The sequence below is a fragment of the Euprymna scolopes genome, chromosome 9, assembly GCF_053919585.1.
Source record: "Euprymna scolopes isolate OS-2025 chromosome 9, ASM5391958v1, whole genome shotgun sequence".
Lineage (NCBI taxonomy): Eukaryota > Metazoa > Mollusca > Cephalopoda > Sepiida > Sepiolidae > Euprymna > Euprymna scolopes.
The window spans coordinates 86,088,411-86,100,434 of NC_136490.1; the positions used below are offsets into that span (position 1 = coordinate 86,088,411).

General features: G+C 35.0%; 1 protein-coding gene across 8 annotated transcripts in view; it reads left to right on the forward strand.

The window, feature by feature from the left end:
- LOC145284754 (PTB domain-containing engulfment adapter protein 1-like) overlaps positions 1–12,024 on the forward strand; it is a 361,348-nt gene that overhangs the window by 170,719 nt on the left and 178,605 nt on the right. For 3 of the 8 annotated variants that reach the window (XM_080133712.1, XM_080133713.1, XM_080133721.1), the window contains exon 1: positions 357–560. The exons of the other annotated variants lie outside the window; for them this stretch is intronic. In XM_080133712.1, coding sequence (XP_079989838.1) covers positions 472–560 — 89 coding nt within the window. In that variant the 5' untranslated portion in view covers positions 357–471. Of the gene's footprint in view, positions 1–356; positions 561–12,024 lie in introns of those variants that run through there. 8 annotated transcript variants of the gene reach the window in all.

Below are 12,024 nucleotides of genomic sequence, written 5' to 3' on the forward strand. Positions count from 1 at the left end.
CTCTCTCTCTCTCTCTCTCTCTCTCTCTCTCTCTCTCTCTCTTTAAAAGAGAAAAAAACTTTTGTAAAGATATTGAGAAAGGAACGCATTATATGTATATTGAGAAAAGCATCATATCTTATTTGTTTTTGTTGAGATTTTATTTTTCATTCGCGTTTTCTTTTCATTACTTAATTATGTTTTTTGTTTCTTTAAATGTATTGACTTGTTCCTTGTTCTGCCTATCTGTGCCACTGTGCACTACTGACTGACACTGATTGCAATTGTGTTAGACTCAATTCAATAACGCAGTCGTTTATTTGCATGTTTCCCTCGGCCTCTGCTGCTTATTCCCCCCCCCCCTCTCCCATTATCTACTTCTATCACTATCCTATGGGGATGCTTTGAGGAGCGAGTGCATTTACATTACACTTGTAGCAGCATTATCCCACTCGAAGATAGTTCCGGCGCCTAACGGCATATGGCTTTTGCATGCACACACTAACTGTCCTGAGACGATGGAGTTCCGATCAACTGGGGTGTGGCGGGAGGCGAAGGTGCTCCAGTTATTTGAACATGAGGTCAGATACATATTTTTCCCCACATTTCTTTTTTGACTCTCCTTTCTTTTTTTCTATTCTATCAAATACCCCCATGGTTGTCAGTCAAGAAAAATATATCTTTTATCAATTTTTTTATTTCCGTTTTTGTTTTAATAAAATAAAATTATTATTAATGCTTTTTTGAAACATATATATATATATATGATTTGCGTTTATATGGAATGTACAGATGCATAAATCATGACCTAATCTTGTTAAACGCAAGACTCCTTCAAAAATACCTTTTATAGATGATTCTATCAAGTTTTAATTAGGGCTCAAATCAAAACTTGATCCAACTGAAAATTGGAAAGTTGATTCATATTCAATTATAATTGTACAAAAATATTACACCTATTACAGGTTTGCATAGTAAATTATTTGATAGATTTCCTTTCATATTTTATCTTATGAATGATGTGTCATTTTAATTCTTTTGTAAGCTTAAAAGATTATTTTCAATTGATTTAAGAATTGCTGTAATTTTTCAGATTTAAAAATATTTTTAAGGTGAATTTCATGTGCTGCTTTACAAATGCTAACTTTATGACTAATATGTGCTTCCAGTTAATCAGCAAATGAGATCAAATCGATCAATTTGGTTGGAATCTTGACTAGATCTATGGAAAATTAATAAAATAATTACTAGAAATTTTCTTATCCCATTGTTTTAATTAACTTTTTATAACCAACTATGTGTTATCTTAACAATGAAATCTATGTTGATGTAGGAGTAAATATTAAATTACATCTTTATAAGTGATAAAAATTTCTTTTGCTATTAAGCCACTTTTCCTGCGTGAATTTCTTTGATGTCATCAAATGTTTTACTTTAATAGATTGCAAATGCGGATTAGATTAATATATGTAAATCTTGTAAAGCCTCAATGAATAGCATATTATGTATTTTTCAATTAACTTATAAGAAGTAATTAAATAAAACGTCTGTTAAATAGGATAAAAAATTGAAGTGATATTAGTAGATGAATTCTAAAAATTATAGTCGGAATAGTTTATTGAATATCGGAACTTTGGAAAACTGTGAATTTATTTTTCAATTTTATACAATTGTACAGATTCATTTTTTAAATGGCAAATAAGATTGATTAGAAGGAAAATTATATAGGTTTCAGCCGGTTGTTTTGTCCAATAGAATAAAGTTTCATTTTAAATTTTTTTCCTTTAACTAAAAGTTTACTTTCTCTTCCAATATTATTCTATGTGAAAATGATATTTGTTTCAAATACTTTGATGCATTGATCATTTTTATTGTGTTGTCTAAAAACAATCAGTAACTTAAATCAACATTCATTTTCTTGTCTAAAGCTTTATATCTTTGTTAATTCTAACACTACTGTTGAAAAACAAAAACTTATTTTAAGAAAGTTATGTTGATAAAAACTTTCATAAATTGTTCACCAACACTTGTTCCAGAAATTTCTTGATTGATGTTAGTATTTTTTTTTGTATTAGTGTTCAGACTGAATGCTTTGAAATTCAGATATTGATTGAGAATAATCGATATTATAAAACATAAGGTTAGAGCTTAAAAAAATAATCACACAAAGTGACTAAATTTTGGTGACTTGCTAAATTTTGGTGACTTGCTAAATTTTGGTCTGTCATCCGTTATGTATGTATGATATATCTGTTGCTTCATCTGAATGCTTTCTAAGACCAAATAGTAGGTCACTCAAATTGACTAACATTAAAAGTTTTAAAACTTTTTTCAGTTTATCTTTAAATATCTCCAAATACAGAATCTCCTATTGTAAACAAAACCTTTTTATACATGTAGCCTTAGTGAGCTTTAACATGTTCTCTTGACTAATGCACAGATTAACGAAATAGTTCAGAGATCAACCATTCAAAAGATGAATAATTTTAAAGATTTTTTTTTTTTGCAACTTGCTGATAATTGTCATTTTCCTTAGATATTATCAAGTTAAAAATGATAAAAATTATCAGATTAAAAATGATAACCATTTTACTTTCCACTGACTTGTTCAGCTAAGAACACTAAATATCATTATTATTGATATGTGCATATGCACATATCAAAGCAACTTTTCTGGCATAAATTAGAAAATAATTGAATAAAAGTAAACGAAATATGACATGTTAAATATTTTAACATGTAATATTTTTTTTATTCAAACATTTTTGAATTTATGTATGCTAAGTTGCTTACATACACATATTGATACTTGAAATATCAACCCCTGGGGCATATCCGTATTAATGTTATGTTGTTTGAAAGTATGGTTATTATTAAGAGCGACCTGGATCTTTCTTTTAGCTAAGATGAATCTGCTTATTTTAAATATTTGTCCAAAAACTACTGTATCAATTAATTTTTATGCTTTGTCAAAGGCTTTGGATATATCAAGTGTTACCATTATAGGTTCATCTTCCTTATCCAGTGTATGGTATATGCGTTTAAAGACAACTGTTAGGACATCTGCAGTAAAATCGGATTGCATAAATTCATACTGTCGGTTAAAAAGAAGTTAAGTATGTTCTAGGTAGTGAACCATTGTTGGATTGATTAATAATTTAAAGATGAAGTGAAGAACTAAAGGAGATTTATGGGGCAATAATGCAGATCAGTTTTTTCAACAGACTATTTGAACACTGGTATCACAGAGGCTTTTTTTTCAACTATCAGAGATACAAGATTCGGCAAGGTATTTGTTATAGAGTTTCGAGAGGAAAGGGTCTATTTCAGCAGCACATTTCTATATTACAAAAACAGATAAGATCTGCTCTACATGATTGTTGATTTAAAAAGGAAGATCAAAGAATCGATGAAAATGAAAAAGATAAGTGTAGTATAATTTGCCTCATTTACAATAATAAGAAAATATACTTATTACCAGTATTCAGTGGCAGGAGTTTTTCTCTCAACTACTCGATCCTGAGTTACTCATTACAAATGAAAGACAAAGTAAAAGATGGTCACACATTTTCTCATTTAAATGAAAGACAATTTTTTTTACATATAACATATAGGAATAAATCCAACATTGTGAAAATATCAAACCAACCACCGAAAATGAAAATCATACCATACACAAGCTTAAGTGTATAAGTCAAGAAAATAAATACAGCATATCTGCCTGCGATTACCACTATTTGAATGATATAAAAAATTTTGTAAATTTGGGGGTCATTTTCAAAGAAACAAATGAGTGGTCACCTTCAAAGGAATTAACCAGTGTTTTGTTTTTTTTTTTGTTTTTTTGTTTTTTCGGTTGTCACTAATACCTGATTCAAGTGATTCATGTAAACAACATGTAAACAAGTTTTGGTGAATTTATGACAAAACTAATAAAAGGAATTTTAGATATTTGTAAAAGATATGTTTCCTTATTGGAGAGCATTTTATTTTTTGGAGGGATAAACCAGTGTTCTCATGAAAAAATAAAAGTTTCTGTGCTTTTTTTTTTTCATAACTTTATGCAAAATTTTATGAAAAACTAATGAACAGATTCTGAGGAAAAATCACATTAATAATGAGAAAACCAATTCCATCAGGGATTCCAAGTATAAGATTATGCAGTACTATTCTTATACTTCTACTAAATTTTTATAAAAAGTCAATTTTCTTTCAAGATTTCTAGATTAAATTGTTCTAATGAAAAATGATTCTATCAGAACGGATATTGCAATATAAAATTATGAATTACCAAAATGAAGCTCTGCTAAAGGTTAGTTTTAATCCTAAAACGAATGTATGCTGTGTTTCTGGTAGAAGAGACGTTGCTAGTCTCTCTTTACTCGTTGATTCCTCATTGTAAGACATTCACAACAAAAATTGGTTTTCTATCATAATGGAAAATGGTTTTTCTATTCTCCCTTCAAGTACCTAGCATCTGATAGAATTTCCATAGATAAAGGAGCTCTGCAAGGGCTTCTCGCTTGTGGAACTCATTGTCATGGAACTGATTTCCTGTTGATTACAAACTTGGCCATTTTCAAATCCAATGTTAACAAATTCTTGTCATAATCCACTTCATAAGTACTCAAAAGCAATCAGTATTTTTGGTCAATGTTGGTACTCCCAACCTCTCAACTAACAATCATTCCCATCTCATTAACACTAATCCTTAAGTGACACTTGGTCTTGATAAATGGCGACCAATCAATTAAGAACCATAAAAGAATTTTTAAAAGATTTTCAATTCTATGAGCGTCTTCCACCTAACAAAATATATTGGTAAACCAAATATTTGCAAAAACTGATGAAAATTATCTAGAATTATTTAAGAGCAAGGGATCAATCTAATGAAATATACTAGTCTTTATCTTCAGTTGACTTAATGGATACTTTCATAGACTATGGAAGCTTTCATGCAGAGTTCAAATTCTATTGGATCTTTTGTAGTTATTTATGCATTGATAATATCGGGAAATTAGCAAGTTGTGTTCAATCAATCGTATATAATGAATTGCTTAGAACAGCATTAAAGAATTCAAGAGTTAACTTGCTATTAAATGGACAAACAAAAACGTCCATATATTCTGGAAAATTCAAAGTCTCCTAAAGCAATTGTTTAATGAGAAAAATAAATGTATTTCAGGTTTGAGTTATAAAATTGCTTAAAAGATGACAAAAGAAAATAGTAAATTTGTTGTGCAATAATTTTCATATTGAAAATAAAATTTATTTATTCTCTAAATTTTTATTAAAATGGCCAACTACATGATATGAAGATTTCAAAAATGTTTTCACTTTTACACATAATCTTTTACAGAAATAGGACTCTATGTAAATTTAGTGCCCCAATTATGGCTGCAGCTGAAAAGGACTAGTTTAGCCGAACACATTATTTAAGTCCTACTTCCCAAATGTAAACATAATTTAAAACCCATATTTTCAAATTAACTTAGTTTCAAAATAAAAATTTTCTGTTAAAAATCCCTCAAATGTATATTTACTTCTTACAAAAATAAATATGCTGTTATAATTTGATAAAATTAATAAAATTAAAACAAAAGCAATTAAAAATTATTGAAAAAGCAAAATACAAAAAAATATTCCAGAAATAATCTTTTCCAAAAACAAGTTATGTTTCTTTTCGAATATCATTTTTCTTTGGTTCACATATAAAGAGTATAATAAATTTTACAAATAATATCGAAAAATTTATGCAACAAATGTGGCACAAGGCCAAATTGGGTGAGTTGGTGGGGGCTGTTCATCATCCTTGTGGTCTATTCTCTTAAACTAGTTTCAATCACCAAAATACCGCATTCACACTGTGGGCAATCATACTTAATGTTGTCCCGGGGGTTTGAAGATTTTTTTTATTTACAAAAAAATATATGTACAATTTTACTTCCATTAGTTGGGGGGGGGGGGGTCTACTAAAAAGCAGGCAGTATATAAAGCAAAATGGAATAAATTGCTTGATGATTAATAAGACCCTCCCAAATCAATCAGTATAGAAATGAGCTTCTCGCTGCTTTCTGGGGTCTTTTTACCTCCAAAAACAAGCAAGTCAGTTCTTAGGTAAGGTGAAAATAATGGTGCTTGTAGGAAAGGGAATGTCTTTCAAGATAGTTGCCAGGTTGGATAAAATAAAATGGGTAGTCGGAAGTGAAAGATTGTATAGTTTTTCTCTGGGAATTAATCCCTATTTTAGTTACATAAATTTGTTCAATGTATGTCATGTTCATACTTGATGAAACGTTTTCTTGTTCTTAAAACAGAAAAAAGAGAAAAAAAAATGGTTGGATTCGGAATTCTTCTTAACAATCAGTTCAGCATTCTATTTCTTCTTCTTTGCCGCCGCAGTCATAATTTTCTTTTTGTCCTCTTCCCAACAACAGCCTAATGTGCACAAGATAGATTTCACTCTTGTAGAACAAGACAAAAAGACATCTTTTTAATCTGCCGCCTTGAACCATGATAGCGCCAACATTTGCATTTATCCTATTTTTCGTATAGGATGGGTTTCGGGTTCGAATGCCAGCACTTCTCTACAGAGGGTACATACCAACCGTTGGCACTTATTGCTGAGGTTTTTACACCAGCGAATCTCTAATAAAACAAAATAGAATGAAGGCTCAGAGTTTATTTATATCACTAAGAGATTTTGCTAACTGGGATAGAGTTATAGTCCTTATGTGCTTTATGGAAGAGTAGGCTGGTTAAAAGTGCTCACCCGACACAAAGGCATACCTCTCTCCATTCCCCAATCTGCCTTAATGACCTGCTCACCTCCTTTTATGTCCTACTTCAAAAAAAAAAAAAAAAAACTGTTTCCCATCATGCACTCTAAGTGCATAAATGAGTCGGCCATGTTGTCTCTCTTCTTTCAACATTTTTTGTTTGCAGATACACCCCCCCCCCAATCTCTGAGATCAATAAAACACCTCGTAGTCTTTCATCCAAGCAGGCCTCCTCCTCTTATGCCTTTGGGTGACTTCTTCTTGGGGAATGACATTCTTAGCTTCGTTACAGTCATTCTGATCCAACTGTAAGGAAACACAGAGTAGATCCATGTTGAGTTGGGGCACACCATTCGCTTCTTAACGGATCTTGATCTTCTCATCCTCATAACCATTACTGTCCACCGGCAGGCAAACACAACACAGGTCTAAGATATGTCAGGGAACACCATCTACAATTACATTATTCTTTGACTGCATCCCCGTTACTACTCCCCTTCCCCAGCGACTAGTACATTTCACATTGGGAAGCTTTTCTCTGCATCAGCCTTGATGGTACGTTGATGCCTTTCCACTATTCCATTGCCACTTAGTCGATATGTTACCCTAAAAAATTGCCGAACATCCCACTTGTCACACACCTCCCTACAAACTTCAACCAAAAAGCAGGGCCGTTGTCCATCAACAACTCTGCAACTGGTGCTCTCTCCAAAAATTTTTCCTCAACAACTTTTCCGATCTCCCATGCAGTTTCCGACTTAATCTCTCTCCAGATAGCAAATCTTCCTGGTCCACAGTCAATCATCGATAAGTACAGTTTGTGCCAATAGTGCATGACATCAATGGCCAACCATTTCCAGTCCTCCGCCACATGTAGTTCTCCTGCCTCATTTCTGGACGGTGTGGAGTCGATCAACTGGCATTCCCTACAATTTTCCACTACCTCCTTGAAATCTTCCTTGATAATTTCTGGGTTAACTTCCCTTGCCAGGAACAATGTCCACTCTTGACTAAAAGTGGTGCATATTATGCAATTCTTTAACCTCCTCTTTTGCACAGCATACAGAAGACACACTCTTTCCCTCCTGCAACCAGGCCTTCTTTACTCCCATACATTATATCCGCCTTATTCTTTTCTGATGGGAGACCAGCATGACAGACTCCTTCAATTGGAACTCCTTAATCAGATCTGCAAGTGCTCCAAGTCTTCAGTTGATCAACATTTCAGCAGCACCTTTCATCTTAACTCTTCTATCATCAATCACTGCCGACCTGATCCACGATACTACTGTTGTTGAATCAGTTGTGATCTCAATTACTTTCAGTCCCCACTTCAGGGCCAGATTGATCCCTTTCATAGTGGCATCCAGTTCAGTAACATTTATATGGGAGTAATCATTTTTCTTCCTTAGCCATGGCGCGTCTTCCACAGTCACACCTATCTCCAATATGACACCCAGTGCCAGACTACTTGCATTGCACCATGTTACTCCTCCTTCTGTATTGCTAACATACCATTCTCCCTTCACTGGATTCTCCTTCTTCACTCTCGTGATGACTTCTCTTATGTTACAACCTCCTTCGTCATGCGGCCCTCTCAGCAGCCAGTATCCATCTGCTGTTTTATAAAACTGCACACCATCCTGAGCCAACCAGCAATGGTCCACATCCCGCGGACTCAAAAAAGTTCTCACCTTGTCAATTCAGTCACAACTTCAGGTACTTCATTCCTCGTTTGAAGATAAGGTTTCCCTTTCCATCTTGCCACAGTCTCAATCCCAAAGTTGCTCCACCGTCTAGCAACTCTGCCTGTTTTGCAGTTAATCCATATTCCTCAATATGATCTCTCACCTTCTCTGCTGTCATCTCTGCCTCCTCCACAAGAATGTCATCAATATATGAACTAGTGGCCCCATCCATTTCACAATCCTTCTTCAATACTATCTTCAGGACAACAGTCATGATTTTCAGAGCTGAACTTAACCAAAAGCCCAACCTCGTCAGACAATGCAGTTATCTCTTGTACTTGACCAGTTGGTACTACCAAAGCTTTTTGTCCACGTGAATCTGCAATTAGGCCGACTGCAGGTCTACGATCTTAGAGGCCCGCTTCATCCTCCTCCATTTCCTCAACCTTTTCACATACATCGATTCCCTCTCCAGTATGGCAGGCTATATGTTTGTTTAGCTCCCTAAAGTCCAGTACAGGCCTACCCTTGTTCTTGGTAGGCTGAACAACTGCCAGAAGTGGCAGCACTCTCTTTCTTCCTCTGACCAAGGCTTCAAGATTCCCTTTTCTATCCACCTTTTTAAAATTCTTTTCTCGTTTCTCCTTGCAATGTGCTCTCATAGCAATTCAGTTTATTTCGTAGTTTTGGCAGTCCAGAGATCCATTGGCACTCCACTGTCCACCTCTCACCATCAAACTTTGTCAGGAAATCCTCATCCTCGATGCAGCAAGCCTCTGGTTTTTGTGCTTTGATTTTCTCTCCACTTTCTACTCCTGCCATCCCTATCACACTGAGGCATCCAAAAGTCACTTGGCTTTCCCTCACTGTAACGCTCCCCAACTGGTTGATTGCCTTCATACCAAGCACCATATCAACACCACCAGCCAGACGATCCAACACGAGAGCTTGCAGCACAATGGGCACACCTTATATCATCACTTCAGCTGTCGTCTCTTCCAGGCTTCTCACCTCCTTGCTGTCCACAGTCTTGATAATGCTGGCTCCGCTCCATGATTTAGCGACATTCCTTGCTAACAGTATCGTGGTGCAGCCCATGTCAACAAGGGCTATGGCTTTTTCCCGTTGATAATTACCACTAATTGTGGCAATGATTCATCTGGCGCCATTTCCACACAGAAGGGGGGGGGGTAACTACTGTTGCAACAATTCTTCTTTACTCGTTTTCCTGGTCTTGGGAGGTGACACAGTTTCTGCTGATGTGTCCCACCAAGATCCCTGCTCTTTAACCAGGTGGGGACCCTGGCATCAGAAGCAGTTTACGTCAAATCTACCCTCTTGCCTCCTTGCCACCTGCCTCTCGTCATCCATGAGGGGTCTTATACATGCACTTCCACTTGCAGCCGCAACTGGACCATTAACCAGAACTCTAGCATGGATCAAGAAATCATCCACCTCCATATTACCAATCCCTGTTATTCTCTGCAGATTCGCAGAAACTTCAAGGAAACCATTCACCAGGTACAATCTCATAGTCATTTCCCACATAATCAGCCAATCCTGCCAGTCTCCAAATCTCTGAGGTGAAGACATTGACCGACTCACCAGTCTATGTGAACTCTGAAAGCTTGCCAAGTGCCTCAAAAGGTCCCTCTGCGAACACTAATTTCAGTCGCTGTTCTACCAGGGCAAGGTTTCCTTTGTCTTCTTCCCGCATTTGCTGGTATATTGTGAGGGCTTCCCCTTCTAAGTATAATGGTAGCAAGTTAACCACATCTTCAATCTTCTGAAGCTTTGCCACCATCTTTAACTTGTCTAGCCATTTAACTAAGTCCCCTTCTCCAGTAAAGGGCCTCAACATTTGACCATTTTCATTCAGCCATGTTCATCAAAGTATTGTGCCAGAATAGCTCATGCTCTACGGAAGAGTAGGCTAGTTAAAAGTGCTCACCTTATGCAAAAACACACCTCTCCCCTTTTTCCAATCTGCCTTAATGACCTGCTCACCTCCTTTTGTCCAACTTCAGGAAAAAACAAGAAACTGCCTTTCCCATCATGCACTTCCTTTTCCATCATGCACTCCAAGTGCGTAAATGAATTGGCCATTTTGTGTCTCTTCTTTCACATGGGATAACATAGTGTATAAAGTACTTGGTTACATTCAGTTGTAAAATTACACTCTTCTGGAGGCTGAAGTTTCAATCCTCAGTATAGAGCTATATCTTATTACTAAAACGAATGTTATTGTCAGCTTGTCAGCATGCACACTTTTCATCTGTAGATGAGTGATCTAGATAGTCGGAAGAAAAATGAAAGATATAAATTAAGTGCAAGTGATAAGAAGTGGGAGAAGAGAGAAAGAGAGGCAAATCTATCATAGCATCATAAGAAAGTTGCATAAATATTTGTATTTTTGAAAGTAACTGCTGATAAAATACAAAAAGTCTGTAGACATGCATGTTTGCTTGAAAGTTCTTGTAGTTTTTAACTTTTAAATTCAGATGAACATATCTCAGTCCAAACAAAAACTTATTGATCAAAATAAGCACCATCAGAATGACCACAATTTGTTCCAACGCAAAACAAGCATATTCAGTAGTGGTTCCTGGGTCAAAAACTTTGTTGATATCGTGAACTGTTTAAGCAGCTTTTTGACTTAGCTTGAATTAAGAAAATAAGAAAATCGTGTGAATTTGCTTTGTTTCCATCTTGTATTCAACGTTCTGAAACAAAGATATGATTGCTCTAAAACGACTATAATTTAAACGATTAGATTGAGTAAAAAACGCTCTTTAAAATTATATATAAAGTAAAGGTATTATAACTTATTTGAAAATACATCATTTCAAATTCTGCAAGAACTTTGTCAATCTAATGTTAGAATAGATACTACACTTTGCTCCTCACCAAAAACAAACCAAGATAGCAAAGCTATAATTACAAAAAGAAATATTAGTTATTATAATAATAATAATAATAATAATAATAATAATAATAATGATAGTAGTAATAATATAAAAGAAATATTAGTTTATGATAATTTTTATCATAATTCAAGATTTCCAACTATGGACTAACTGGAAATGTCTTCTCAACCATCGAATCCTTTCTCTTCGATAGGTTTATACAAGTAATCATTGATTGAATGAAGTCCAAAGATCAAATTATCAGTACTGGCATGCGTCAAGAATCCATCCTGGGCCCAACTCTCTTCTGTTCATGAATGATCTCCCAAATCACATTCTAAGTTCATTCATTGCAGACGACTCTACCATCTATAGCAACACTTCAAAGGCCATCAAAGACCAAAATCTCTCTGAGTCTCTCTCCTCTGACCTTGAGCATGTGAGGCAATGGAGTAAAAGGTGGCTGATTAATTTTACCGCATCAAAAGCCAAGCTTCTATCTTTTCACTATAAATACTCTTATCCCCACTTGGCACCAATTGATATGCCTGACTGTCATATCAGAGAGGCTCCCTTCTTTAAGGGTGTAGCCAGCTATGCTTTCCTTGTTTTTTTGATCCCCTCTCGGAGAAGTCAAGTGAAATTTTTTCCCCTAATTTAAAGTGCCAGCAG